The sequence below is a fragment of the Martes martes genome (genome assembly GCF_963455335.1).
Source record: "Martes martes genome assembly, chromosome: 8".
Lineage (NCBI taxonomy): Eukaryota > Metazoa > Chordata > Mammalia > Carnivora > Mustelidae > Martes > Martes martes.
The window spans coordinates 7,236,228-7,251,446 of record NC_137895.1 but is presented as its reverse complement, the minus strand read 5'-3'; the positions used below and the strand labels follow the sequence as shown (position 1 = coordinate 7,251,446).

Sequence of the window (15,219 nt, the reverse complement as noted above, 5' to 3'; positions counted from 1 at the left end):
TGCCTTTCTCTCTGCGGGAGAGAGAACTTAATTCTCCAGTTAGAAGAGATGCTTTTGAAGACACAGCAGGATGATGCAAAGTCATTTAATATAGTCAGTGCTTGTTCTTGTTGAGAAATTAGACCAGCCCTCTTAAATGCAGTATGCTTGGAAACCCTAAGTTTAGAGGATGTTACTAATACTACAAAGATAGATTTGAATCTAGGCTAGTCACAAGTAGGAGAGTAAGAACGAGTACCATTGCTGGGCCTTTGTTTTAAACCCTGGATTTCCTGGCTAGTGAGGAGGAGCCCTAGAGTGAAATCCAGGCTTTTCTATGCACTCCTGAGGGACCTTACTCAAGTCCAGGCTCCTTTCCCTCAGTTCTGTTTTCAAAGTGTTGAGAAGGAAAGAGCTCAAGGTAGTGTGATGTTAGAAAAATAACCATCCGAGGTCTGTGATACACAGCAATGGTATGATCTCTCTGAGTGAATTAACCACCTTGCCTTCCCTGCTCTTGATCCTCCAGGAGAGAAGAAATACAACCAAAGCGTAATTTGGTGGGGCTTCTGTAAGCTCCTAAATCAGATTTAGTGAATGTGCATCTTGGCTCCCTCCCATACATACAAGTGAGCGGGAGCAATTTCTCTGGCATTTTCGAGCCGCAGTTTCCTCACATTTATTATAAGAATGATACCGCGGAATAGTGAAAATGAGAAAACATGGAACACACGCTGCTTAGGTACTAGCTCTGAGCCTTCTAACCCCTTTGGCTGCAAACACGCTTCAGTCCACCAGGGGGTGGTGACGTGCCGGGGTTGGGGGGTGGGGCGGAAAGCCCAGTGGCGATTGGCCGCGCATGCGCGTCCCCGGCGGGAAGGGTGGGGTCACCACGTCCTGGTGGATTGGCCGGCAGCCTGGGCCGGTGATGGAGCCGCGGTGGGCCCCAGCTGGAGAGCACAATACCTCTGGCCAAAGCTACAGCAAGCGAAGGTACGCGCATGTGCACTTATACTTCCAGGCCAGATGCGAGGGAACATCTTCTGGTATGTGTTTTAATGTCTTATTAAAATATCGGAAGAAAAGGCAGGACCACAAACTCGGGGGAGAGATTAGTCATCCAGAAATTCCAACCTCAGTTCCGTGCAGGGGGCGGGAACACACCCCGGCTATACTCGGACGACTATCCAGCCTTTCTAGTTTGAGCGCAAACTGTCCCTGAATGTGGAATAATTCTTACTGTAACTGATTGCACCACCTGTGAAAGGCAGTCCCACGTGGGATTTACTTCTGGCCACTCTGAAGCAGCCGGGGACATTGCCCGTGTGGGCCCTGCCAGCACCTCTGGTGTTCTGCACGACGCTGCAGTTTTGACATGGCCATATTCATCTCTGTGTTGACGGGACAGCCTCACCCTCTCAGAGTCACCAACCCCCACAACCTTAGTTGTCTGTTGCTGTGTAACAGATCAACCCAAAACTTGGCTTAAAAACAATGAATACTTACTGTTTCTTAGCATTTCTGTGTGTGAGGAATCTGGGGAGCGGGTAGGCTGGCTTGAAGTCAATCATGAGGTTGCATTCAAGGTGTTGGTCAGGCCTGCAGGCCTCTGAAAGCTTCGCCGAGGCTGGAGGATCCACTTACAGGAAGGCTGATCAATCTTTTTAATTTTCTGTATCTTGTTTTGACATCTGGGACGGGAGGGTGCTTATAGGCTGGGGGAGAGACTGCCCCTCCCAAAGCTAGCTAGTTTCTGAACACAGTAAATGATGTATTTACCAGCATGTGCCTCGTGCAAGCCAGACACCTTACCAACATTGTCCCTGCCCTCAATCATCCCAGAGCCAGCTCCCAGGCAACTCAAAACCACTCTTAGAGCTCAAAGCCCACCGGCATTGTTCAGACGGGCGAATCCCAAGCTGTTTACTCGGTCCTGCCTTGCCTTTGCCACAGAAGCCCAAACAAAGCCTGGCTTCAGCTTTCCCCTTGCTCTTCTACCACCCGACCAGATCCTGGATGCTTCCCCTGTGGCTCTGTGTGGTGTGGCATGCCCCCCTTCTCCTGGGAAATGTGAGTGGTAAATTCTTCCAACGGCATCAACCTCTTCTCCTCTTTAATTTGTACTCACCTCTGTAAATTAAGATCCTGTGAGTACAGATGAGACAGAAGGTCATTGCCATGGCGGGCAGTTAATGCTGGCTGTTGGCTGGAAGCCTTTGGACCCTTCACAGGTTGCTTAAAGGACTTTGTAACACGACTATGACTTCCCTCATAGCCAGGGATCCAAAGACATGAAGGCAGAAGCTGTAATGTCTTATGGAACCTTGGAAGTCACATCAGTCTGCCATGTTGGTCATGCAGTCCAACTTGGGGTGGGCTGAGGGCCCACAATTCACAAGGGAATGAATTCCAGGAGGTGAGGATGACTGGGGCCCATCTGAGAGGCTGGCTGCTATAGGATATCGTGGGAAATATTGACTGGCTACTCTCTTTTTCTTCCTTTGGAAGAGGACAGGCAGTGATACCCACCCACCCAACCCCCATCATAAACAGATACATCTGCTAAGTCAGAGGTGCATACCTGATTTTTCAAAATGTAGCTTAGCTGACACTGAGAGGGACTCAGGGATACCAAGTGTCTAGAACAAGCTCCCCTTCCTTCCTCATCAGTTTGGGATTAAAAATAATGGAAATTTATTGTTTAGTACTTAACATGCTACAAATGACCTTTAGCAAGGTCATTATTGCAAATGTAAAAAACATTCCTTAATCATGGGTCCTCTCAGGAAACTTAGGCTAAAACAGGAGTTACTAACCAGTGTTCGTTTGGGGTCAGAAGACCCTTTCGGACCTGATGAAAGCCACTGGATTCTCTCCAGAATGTTTATATGCAAAATTCTGCTACCAACTTCATAGATGGCTGGATGGAAATTACTAGATGTCTTTGCTTGCATGTCTGGCTTTAGGAATTACTCGTTCTCCACTTTTGGAGCATCTGTGTTAGGGCATCACCATGGGTGCTAGGGCATCACACAACTTCCTGCTCTCTCATGAGGGTAATAATCAGAAAACAAACCCGATACTAGTTAAGGACAAGTTAAAAATCGAATGTTGCAGCGCCGGGGGAAAGAGGAGAGATGAGGTAGTTTGTACCTCAGGTCCTCCATAAGTGATACTTGAATCAAGACTGGCATGAGGAGAAAGCCACCAGTGCAGTAAAGGAACACCAAATACGAGAAGAAAGTAGGTTTGGAGTGTTCGAGAAACCAAATGTGAAACACTGAGGGAAGACAGAACATGGCGAAGTGGCAGGCACAGGACAGGCAGCAGAGGCCACTAGGAGCAGGGGAAAAGAGCCACTTTTTTCCCAGGATCGCAGATGAACGCCCTGCCCTTTGAAGGTTTCCGTTGTGGCTGTGGCAACTGGGTTAACACTCAAGGGTCAACTGGGCACTAGGGGTGAAGATCCTAGGAGTCCCTGCCCCACCCCACTCCTTAGGGCTCTAGTGGAGATGGCTGTTTCCACCTAGGTGGAGATCCAGACTTCCTGATTTTTTTTGCATCCCCTGAATTACTTCCGTCTTTTAAAGTATAATTATAAATGTATGGGCACAACAAAAGACAGTAAGCATCTCAGACCCCACCATCCACAGATATAAAACTGCTTGGGATGGGATAGGGGTATGTAAACATTGGAGTGAGCCGGGACAAAGGACTAGCCCAGTAGGCACAGAACAGGCCTTCGCAGGATGGGGTGGTTTCCAGGTTTCCTGCATATGCGCCCAACCTGGTCAAAAAGACATTAAATAAAATCCTCACTTGTCCGACCATTATGGTATCCAGTAGAAGAGGTAGAAGAGGCAGGTGAGGTGGCAGGGGCTTCGATCATCACCTATCCCTCCCCCCATTTAACATATGCCAAAGGCTACTAGGAGCCCTCATTCTGCAACAGTTCTCAACTAGGGTGACTTTGCCACCGGGGGACATCTGACACTGTCTTAGAGGTGGGAGACTGGTCCTGACTGCTGGTGGGTAAAGGCCAGAGATGCTGCTGAAAGTTCAGCAGACAGGGCAGCCCCCTATCTTGAAGAATTCTCCAGCTCCAAAACGTCAGCGGTGCTGTGGCTGAGAAACCCTTTGTAGCCTGAGAGCAGCACCTCAGTGACCAAGTCTGTACAAGACACTTGGAGCGACTAGAGATCAACCGAGATGCTGGCTTTTCCACACCTTCTTGGTACAAAGTTTACGAAGCCGTGACCATTCTGATGATGCTAAGCAGTCCTTTGTTCAGGCATTAGCTGGATACATACCAAGACTCACACTTATCTTTAAATTGGAATATGAATATACTTCTTTATTAGGATGCCCACAAGAATGACACGCTAGCACTGTCCTTCTGAAGTGGTAAAGAATACATACATCTGACCTACGTCGTGGCAGGAAACCGGAGTCAGGGCTCTCAGAGCTGGTACCAAGTGTCCGCTGCAGACATCTCCATTCACCAGAGAGGATGTTTCCTTGATTCCAACGTCTGCTGTAGCTTCCAGTCAGGTCTCTGTGACTTGCCCAGACTTCTTCATTCCAGCATCAGCTGACCCTCTTTTTTCTAGCCCCTCTGGACTCCTTCAAGACCGAGGTCAGCTGCCTCATGTCTACCTGGCCCAGGCAGCCTCTGGAACTCTGCAGCACATCTCTTTGGTATGCTGCTGCCCCGCCACCCTCCGGGGCATGGCTGGGAGTTGGGGAAGAAGGGGAGTAACATCACGTGACCAAAGCAGACAGCAGGGGTATACTGGCAAATGACTCTTGGACATACACCTAAGAACCTCACGGAGTACATGCTTTCTCCCCAAATGATACATAACTCCCCGAGGGCAAACACATATGGAATGATTCCGTACTCCAGGCACAAGGGATACAAAGTGAATGGTGTGTACATCCATCATGCCCTACACACAACAGGAAGTTAGCGCCTGAATGTTGGAACCAGATCTCTATCCTGGCTCTTCCCTGCCTTTGAATGGTGTCATCACTCTGTTTCCGCCCGTTTTCGGCATTAGTTCATTTTTCAAAAGAGAGGACGGGACGGCAGAGAGAGTAGAATGAGAGACCGGGGGTGAGGTGAGGGATTAATATATGAAAAACAACCTATAAAACAAAACAAAAATAATACAAAAATGCAGACCCCAGATTTAGTACTAGAATACAATGAGAAGGGAGTTGGAGAAACCACACGCGGACGCAGACAGTATGATACACAACCCCAGGGGGAGGATTCAGTGAGGAGTGGGGCAGAGGCCAGGGGTTTAGACTAAGAGCCTTTCGATGGACTGCTGAATGGACTGGATCTGCTGCTTCAGCTGGGAGCCTTCTTTGATGGTGACAGAACAGGCGATGACAGGCCTGGACACCCCGCAGGCCCGCCCCAGGGCCTGCTTGGAGCGCACAAACACGTAGGGCACGTTCTTATCCTCACACAGTAGCGGAAGGTGCAGGATGATCTCCAGGGGCTCAGCGTCTGCAGCCATCACGATGAACTCAGAGATGCCTCTGTTGAGGGTTTTGGTAGCTGAGGAGAGGAGGACAGGAGGTCAGTAAATGATTGAGGGGGTGTGGGGGGTGGGCACGAAAGCTATAACAAAGCAATTTCCAAGAAAAAGAAACACAGGTGCAAGAAAACTGGGCAAAAATCCCTAGGCACAAGCAATTCTGTGTGTCCTGTAGCGGCCCTGGGAAGTGATAAGGGATTTAAGCATCAATTAGCCATCCTCCATGCCTTTCTCAAACCCTACATTAAACCCATCAGTTCTGTGAACACACATCCTGAGACAGACCACTTTTCTCCTCTCCTTGGCTACCACACTTGCCCAAGCCACCACCATCTCTTGCCTGGTAGACAAGAACAGCTCTCACACAAGCTCTGTAGTACAGCACTTCTCACGCTCTGCGATCAAGGAAGGATCCAGGGTTTTACCATCCCAGTTTGTCATGAGCAATATTTCTGGAAAGCTCACACCACATGCAACTTACCAAGCAAAATCAGCACCCCACAGCATTGTTTAACCACTGCAGCCCAGTGCTAGGGCACAGTTTTTGTTAATGCTGGAGTACTGATGAGACCAGAGAGTCTGGAGTCACAATGGCCATGTCCAAATCCTGACTCTCCTACTCATCAGAAGGTAAATGCTGCAAAATGTTACCAACTGGTGGAACTAAAATAGTTCTTAGTCCATTAACTTTTAGCATCTACTGCCAAAATGCTGCTCTTAAGTCCTTCCACTGGTTCCAATTAGGAGTATCCAGCCCTCTTTCCAAACTGGAAATCTAAGCCAGAGACAGGGTCTTTATCACTCTACCTGAAGCATTCTCCAGCTGCCTTACCTTCATTGGCTCCTTTCCGAAGCTGCTTGTAGTTACATGATTGCTGAACAAGGTCCAGTAGTTTCTTGGTAAGGTGGGCGTCTGCGAGGGGGTAGGCCTTCGGATTCACATCAGCCTCAGTCTGTGGGATGCGAATTGGGGGTGGGGGAAGTCATTAAAGCATCAGTTAAACTGAACCAGAAGTTGTTCCAGACAAGTCACAAAACACTTCAGTTAACAACTGAGAGAGACAATGATTAGCTTGAAAAAATTTTAGCAATTACCCAGTCCAATGATGTACACTAAAGCTTATATACTTTTATGTGCCTCTCTTTTCCTTGGTAATATTAAAGCAAATGGATTACAAATAGGTTCTCTTGGTTCAGTATCCACTTGAGTCATACATATTTACTGAATCAAAATGAAAGTATAATTTATACAAATGTAGCACAGAATTTTCTCTCTCCATTCCCCATTCAATATTCAAACCTTCCTCTGTCCTAAGAATCCTGGTTTCCAAAACATCTTCTCTCCTTTATCTGACCTGTTAATACATACAAAATGGCTGGTGCCAACAAAATGGTTGGTACCTCTACCAACAAGCTCACCAAGGTTGAAATTTCCTTTTGTTCTTAGAATATATCTGACTAGGGCCGTCTATATTATATATATTCATCCATACAGACAGTATTATATTCAAGTTATTCCATTTTTTCCCTGTGGTTATCAATCTGATATACAAATTGGGTTCCTTTGTATTCAGCTTGCTTAAAGAACTAAGATCTTACTTTTCAAATCTGTAAAATACCTACATGTTTTCAAAGTAAAAGCTATGTTAGTGAGCTAAAAGTGTTCTGAAAACTGGTAAACGGTAAAGCATATATTATTCCCACCTTTCCTACACAGACTGTATCACAGGGTAACAAATAGAAGCCAACATTCTCTTGTATCATTATTCCACCTAATAAAGAAGGACTGATTCAATCAAATCCCACCATCCTGCAACCCATATTCACCAGGTAATTAACTCAGACATAAATTAATGGATCCAGACACTGATTAACAGCCACCAACATCGTAAGATGCCATGTGATCAGTACCCCCCTTGAAGAACGAAATATCTATGTTCAGGTAATCTTGCGGGGGGCGGGGGGGGGGGGAATACAAATGAGAAGAAAAAAATCTGATCAAGCCTTTGATTCTAATATTAGATATTTACTGTTACGGAATTATTAAATTCAGGGGAATTATAATGGCGTTGCAGTTGCTAAAACTTACTACACATACTTTAAAATCCATGAATAAAACGCTACGTCATTGGCTTTGCTTCAAAATAACCCACGTACGGAACGAACTGGGGGGCTGCTTATACCATTCCTTCCTCCTCACCCCTACCTCTCGAGCTTAACAATTTTCATGAATTTCTCATTTGTTTTCCCTAGGAGTCTTTTTACAACTATTTTGCACATAAAATTCGGCAGCACTCCACGCTATCATCACGAGCAACAAGCGGTTCGCCCCGGCGGTCCGGTCTAACCCTGGTTCTGGAGGCTGGACCGCGGCACGCGACACGCGGCACGCGGCACCGCAGTTCTAGGTGGTGACCCCATGGGTGACGGCCCGGTGGGAACACTCACCATCGCGTCCGTCTCGGTGGTCTCCTGCTCGATACCGCAAGGACACAGAAATGACCCACCCGCAGGGAAGCCGGAAGTGATGTAGGGATGACGTCAGCGGAAGTGACATTAAGAGCGAGACTGCACCAAAACGCCGGGTCCCTAAACCACTGCAGTGGTCCGAGGATGAAGTGGTACTGAGTGAGGGTTGGAGATCCCGGAAGATGTGGGGAAAAGGTCTTATAACTGGTCCGGTGTTCTCCATACACTCTAGAATCAGCTTCTCAAGGCCCATAAAAATCTGCTGGGATAATCTGATTTGTAGATTTGCTATAATCCCAATTGCGGTAAAACTTTTAGGATGCACAATCTGTCAATCACTTTATATATACTCAGTACCTACCTTTCCTTTCCTCCCTCCCTCTTTTTTTTTTTTTTTTTAAAAGATTTTATTTATTTGGCAGTGAGAGAGGAAACAAGCAGGGGAGTGGGAAAGGGAGAGAAGCAGGCTCCCTGCAGAGCAGGGAGCTCCATTTGGGGCTCGATCCCAGGACTCTGGGATCATAACCTGAGCGGATGGCAGACGCTTAACGACTGAGCCACCCAGGCACCCTAACTCAGCACCTTTCAATAAGGCTTTACGATTTTCCCAGAAGGCTTAACATCTTTTAGATTTACTCCTAGATATTTCAGGCTAAGAAAATTTACTTTATTAAGAAAAAAATTCCCTTTATTTCCTACTGTATTAAGAATGTCTCTGAAACTAATGATGTACTATCAGTTGGATAACTGAATTTAAATAAAAAATTTTTTAAAAAGAATTTCTTCTTTGTTAAACGAATTGGTGTTAAATTCTATCAGATTATTTTTTGTGCTGAGCTGACGCAGATGAAAAAGCCTTTTTTCCTTTAATTTTTTGAGTTTTTCTAATGTTAAACCAATGTTGCATTCCTGAGATAAAACCAACTTAAATAGGCTTTCTTATTTTATTTTATATCCATTAGCTAATGGACTTAAGGTTTCTTGGTGGGGAGGAATGATAAAAATGTTCTAAAATTCTACAGCAATGGTTGCACAACTCTGTCAGTATATGAAAAACCACTGAATATACACTTCAAACAGATGATGAACTTTTTATAGTACATAAATTACCTCAATAAAGCTGTTTTCAAAACTAGATATAGGATTTTTCTGCATGAAAAAAACTTTAAATGTTTCTTTACTCTTCAGTTTTATTTTGAGTTTATTTATGTATAAAAGATTTTATTATTTATTTGACAGAGAGAAGTGAGAGAGTGCGTACAAGTAGGGGGGGTGGGAGAGGGAGAGGAAGGATTCCATGCTGAGCAGGGAGCCCAATGTGGGGCTCAATCCCAGGATCCTGGGATCAAGACCTGGGCTGAAGGCAGATACTTAACGGACTGAGGCACCCCTTAAGTTTTATTTCTACTTAAATTGTTTTGTTTTTTTTAAGATTTTATTTATTTATTTGACAGAGATCACAAGTAGACAGAGGCAGGCAGAGGAAGCAGGTTCCCTGCTGAGCAGAGAGTCCGATGTGGGGCTCAATCCCAGGACCCTGGGATCATGACCTGAGCTGAGGCTTTAACCCACTGAGCCATCCCAGCGCCCCTAAATTGGTTTTTGATACAATTTTTTCAGGCATTTATTCACTTCATCTCAGTTTCTATATTTATATGTATCAAAGTGTTCATAATATCCTTTTTAATATCTGTAGATTATGTCTCCTTCATGTTCGCTACCGCATACTTACACCTCTTGTGCTTCTTTTCTTTCTTTTTTTAAAAGATTTTATTTATTTATTTGACTGGCAGAGATCACAGGTAGGCAGAGAGGGAGGCAGAGAGAGAGGGGGAAGCAGGCTCCCTGCTGAGCAGAGAGCCCGATGTGGGGCTCGATCCCAGGATCCTGAGATCATGACCTGAGCCGAAGGCAGAGGCTTTAACCCACTGAGCCACCCAGGCTCCCCTTGTGCTTATTTTCTGGATTAACCTCACCTGAGGGGACTTTTCAAAGAAAATCTTCTGATTCTGTCTTCCCAGTAACAATTGGATCTATTTGCTTTTTCAATAATTTCTGCTTTTGTTTTGTATTTTGTCCTTTTATTCTTTTCCTACCTTTTACAGTTCCTTTCCCTCCAACTTAAGCATTTTAAGTTTCAGGTAATATTTTAGCTAATTCCTACATGCTCTGGTGTGTGGTATTCTCATTCTTTGTAAGTTGTTTTCAAATTTCCATTACAATTTTATTCTTTAGATTCACTATGACCACTAGATTGAGTTTATTGATGGTGTTGTTCAAATCCTCTATTATCATACTGATGTTCTGGCTTTACCATCTATCATTCATATACTTAAATGCTATATAATTGCATTTTTATCTATTTCTTCTTGTAATTATGTCATTTTTATTCACTTTATTTATTTTTTAAGATTTTTATTTATTTGACAGAGAGATCACAAGTAGGCAGAGAGGCAAGCAGAGAGAGAGGAAGGGAAGCAGGCTCCCCGCTGAGCAGAGAGCCCGCCGGGGGGCTCGATCCCAGGACCCTGGGATCATGACCCGAGCCGAAGGCAGAGGCTTTAACCCACTGAGCCACCCAGGCGCCCCCACACTTTATTTTTTAAGCCACTTTATCTTCACAGATGCTTTTTTTTCTTTAAGAATTTTATTTACTTGGGGCGCCTGGGTGTCTCAGTCATTAGATGTCTGCCTTCAACTCAGGTCATGGTCCAGCCCTCATTGGGCTCCTTACTCAGAGGGAAGCCTCCTTCTCCCTCTCCCACTCCCCTGCTTGTGTTCCCTCTCTCTCTCTCTGTCAAATAAATAAATAAAATCTTAAAAAAAAAATTTTTAGGGGCGCCTGGGTGGCTCAGTGGGTTAAAGCCTCTGCCTTCAGCTCAGGTCATGATCTCAGGGTCCTGGGATCGAGCCCTGCATCGGGCTCTCCGCTCAGCAGGGAGCCTGCTTCCTCCTCTCTCTGCCTGCCTCTCTGCCTACTTGTGATCTCTATCAAATAAATAAATAAAATCTTAAAAAAAAATTTTTTTTTTAAATTTACTTGAAAGAGAGGAAGAGGGAGAGAGCAAGCAAGCATCAGCAGGGGAAGGAGAGGGAAACAGATACCTCACCAATCCCAGGCGCTGGGCCTGATCCCAGAACCCCATGATCTTGACCTGAGCCGAAGGCAGATGCTTAACCAACTGAGCCACCCAGGTGTCCCTGCCTTTCACCTTAAACCCCTATTCTATATGTTTACAGAGGCTACGCCACACCTTTTAACTTGGCAAACATTTACCATTCTTTTTACTTTAATGTGTCTTACTGGAGCACTTGGTCTCTTTCTATATTTATATAAGTACTGATATGTTCGGTTCAAATACTTCTTTTGTGCCTTCTATTTGTTCCGATTGATATGTTTCTTTTTCTTTCCTTCCTTTGGGTTTATTATTTTTCACACTACTATTCCATTTACTGGTTTGGACATTTTTTTTTTTAAAAAGATTTTATTTATTTATTTGACAGACAGATCACAGGTAGGCAGAGAGGCAGGCAGAGAGAGAAGGGAGGAAGCAGGCTCCCTGCCAAGCAGAGAGCCCGATGCGGGGCTCGATCCCAGGATGCTAGGATCATGACCTGAGCGGAAGGCAGCGACTTTAACCCACTGAGCCACCCAGGCGCCCCATGGTTTGGATTTTTAGATCTGTATTCTTTTAGTGGCTACCTGAGAGATTACAACACATGTCTTTGACTTCTCAAAATCTAATGTTCATCAACAATAAAGGATCCAGTACTTTAATTCAACTCCAAAAAGTGCTCGCTTCAGCAGCATATATACTAAAATTGGAACGATACAGAGAAGATTAGCATGGCCCCTGCGCAAGGATGACATGCAAATTCGTGAAGCGTTCCATATTTTTATAAGAGACTCTTAATCTCACAAAACAAACTGAGGGTTGCCGGGGGGAGGGGGGTAGGGAGAGGGTGGAGGGGTTATGGACATTAGGGAGGGTATGTGCTATGGTGAGTGCTGTGACGTGTGTAAACCTGGCGATTCACAGACCTGTACCCCTGGGGCTAATAATACATTATATGTTTATAAAAAATAAAAAAATTATCTTAAAAAATCATTCCGAAAAATATACTTCAAAAAACTGTTACGTATTTTTTTAAGATTAATTGATTGATCGATCTATCTGTCAAAAAGAAAGCACAAGCAGAGGGAGTGGCAGGCAGAGGGAGAAAACAGGCTCCCTGCCAGAGTAAGGAGCTGGTTGCAGGACTTGATCCCAGGACCCTGGAATCAAGACCTGAGCTGAAGGCAGATGCTTAACCAAATGAGCTACTCAGGCATCCCTATCAGGTATTTCCAATACAGTTCCAACAACCTATCTCCGGAATTTAGGATTCTCAACTCTTAACAAAATATTAAATGCATAAAAAGGGAAGAATCAGGAGCCCCCCAAACCATCAATCAACAATAAAAGGTCAGCTCATACATAGTAACTGAAATTTGCTTGGTGTGTATTTATTCACCTTTTAATTTTTTCTGAAGGTTATTTAAATGGACTGAAGGAATAAAATCATACTGCTAGCTAATTTTCATCCCTAACACGATCCCTTTGGTCTCCCTGTACACCAGAGAGCCAAAAATAACCCGCAAAGTTTTGATTTAACAATAAACACTGCATTCTCATTAATACCCTACCAAATATTAGGAATAGCTGTTTAACATGCATTATCTCATTTAATTTTTTTAAAAAAGTTTTCTTATTTGAGAGAGAGAGAGCACGAGTGCGCGAGCAGAGTGGAGGGGCAGAGAGAGAGAATCCCAAACAGATACTACCCTGGGCATGGAGCCAGACACGCTGCCTATCCCAAGATCCTGAGATCAGTACCTGAGCAGAAATCAGTAGTCGAAGGTTCAAAGCACCGAGCCACCCAAGCGCCCCTGCGTTATATCATTTAATCATGAAAACATGCTCATGCATCGTTATCCCCCTTTTACAGTTTAGGGAAACTTCTCTTAAGTTCAGGTAGAGACCACCCTATATCAAAACTTTTCATGGAATTGCATAAGATGAGTTGGTTTCAAGTTCTAACCTCAGCCACGTCCTAGCTTCACAAAATAGGGGGTGGGGAGAAAGCGAGGGGGAAGATGCCCACGGGATCCAAGCTCCGTTGGAAGGATTAAACCTCACCACGGAAGTGGAAGCTCTTTGCAAGCTGTTCCTTCCTTACCAAGTGCTAAACAAAACTAGCTACCAAGCTACAGGAGTTGATTAAAACGTGGAGATCACCAACAGCTTAGAAAAGTTGCACGTGGTAATACCAGGACCTCTGACTTGGGAGACGACCGCCCCAGTGAAGCCTTTTCTCAACCCAGGCCGAGGTTCGGGGTCACTCCACATTTCCCGCAGCCCCCAAGCGCCAAAGGCTCCTCCTCTAAGTCCCTGGCACGTGTAACTCGCGGCGGGCGCAGACCCACGGAGACCTAGATCTCCCCCTCCTGAACATCACAAATGGGGAAGTGGTGTAGAGCAGACTGATTCGAATCCCGGGTTCCACACCATCCTTAGCGATTCCCCCCTTCCCCCGCCAAAAAGGAGCCACGTTTTCTCACCCTACTTCCTACTCTGCCCCACGTGGGTAGGTCTCTCTCCCACGTTGGGCCAGGACTCCTCCACTTCTCCGACGCTTTCGGCCACGCGCACTGAGTGTTGTCAAGTACCCCCGACCACAGCAGTCGCGACCCTGAGGCTTCCCGAGTTCTAACCTCGAGCGGGGCTGTTGGGGACCCCGGGACTGCCGAGTTCTAACTAGGGGGCCGGGAGGCTGGGACTCCGCGGCCGTCGGAGATCTAACCCCGGACCGTACTGTCTAGACAGCGTAAGTTCTAAGCCCTCGCAGTCCAGTGAGTGACCCGAACCCAGAGTCTCCCGCTTCCCAGCCCCGGCGCCAGGAGCACGCACTCACCATAGCTGCGATTCCGCGGTCCCGCCACCCCTTGGAGCGCAGGCGACGTCAGAGCGGGAGCGCGCGCGCCTCTGCCGGAAAGTCGCGCCGGAGGAGTGGAAATGGCCGCGAGTGGCAGGAAGCGGAAGTGACGCCACTAAAGCGGGCGGATCTCGTCCTCTAAGGTCGCCCTATTATCGCGTAGGTTCTGGGAGAGGGGCTGTAATTTGCTATTTTTGTTTTCGTTATACTGTAACTCTTTGGCAGGAACAATGAATTAAACTTGCGTACACACACGCACACACACCAACGGGTTTCAATGGTGTCATCGTTCCATTGCCTGTTTATCCTTGAGCACATTCTTGTGCTTTTAAAATCATCTTTTTGACTCTACACTGGTGAGGGAATGGTATGGAGATAAGATGGGTAATCCTAAACGTTTTCCTGCATATGTAGATATCCTTTTTCTCTTTTTAAAGATTTTATTTATTTGAGAGAGAGAGAGATAGCAAGAGAGCATAAGCAACGGGGAGAGGGAGAACCAGGCACCTTGCTCCTGAAGTGGGTCTGGATCCGGGTTGGATCCAGGACCCTGGGATCATGGCCTGAGTGGAAAGCAGATGCTTAACCAACTAAGCCACCCAGCCACCCCCCTATTTAGATATCCTTGTTAAAATACTGGTGAGAAATGTGAAGTCCACCAGAAATGGTATCCATTGAGTAGGGAATTCAGGAAGAAGAGCAGGTTTGGGGGTGATGGTTGAGTTTCCATCAGGTTGAGCTTGGAGATGTCATAGGACACCCACTTTCTTCTGCCCAGCATACTGCTCTTTTCTCTATGCTGCTCCAAATCTCCATTATTTAAAGCTAGACTCCTCCCTCACCACCTCCAAGAAGTCTTTAGGGCCCTTACTCATTTCTCTCCTACATGATGCCAAGCACATCTTGGGACTATTTGGATCTAGCCAAAACTAGACCATTATAGGCTAGTTCCAGTTAATCATTTTGGAAACCTAGAGGTAGAGCCCTAGCAGGATCTTTTGGGAATCATGCAGCAATCTCTTCACTTTACAGCTACCAAGGCTCTGAGAAGGGAAGCTACTTGCCCACAGTTAGAGAGTGAGGCAGTGGCTGAATCAGAACTGGGCCTTGGGATTTGGGCTATTGTGCCGGATTACTTCCACCACATCTGGCTGCTTTGCCTGAGACAAGTTGTGGTACGGGGCAACAGAATGGGTTTGAACTGCCTCCAGGACGGAACATGAATTACGTAAAAAATGGCTCCATT

At 45.9% G+C, this 15,219-nt stretch overlaps 1 protein-coding gene across 2 annotated transcripts; it reads right to left on the bottom strand.

Annotated features, from left to right (window-relative positions):
* Positions 1-4,309: 4,309 nt before the first annotated feature.
* Positions 4,310-14,065, bottom strand: SNU13 (small nuclear ribonucleoprotein 13). Of its 2 annotated transcripts, none has more exons than XM_080810418.1 (3): positions 13,953-14,065; positions 6,361-6,481; positions 4,310-5,548 (listed from the first exon to the last, which is right to left on the bottom strand). In XM_080810418.1, exons 1-3 carry the CDS (start codon positions 13,953-13,955, stop codon positions 5,286-5,288), a joined length of 387 nt encoding a protein of 128 aa, XP_080666544.1. In that variant the 5' UTR covers positions 13,956-14,065; the 3' UTR covers positions 4,310-5,285. The 2 variants fall into 2 exon arrangements, with proteins under 2 accessions (XP_080666544.1, XP_080666545.1); XM_080810419.1 differs by lacking the exon at positions 13,953-14,065 and adding an exon at positions 7,977-8,053.
* Between the last annotated feature and the right edge of the window lie 1,154 nt (positions 14,066-15,219).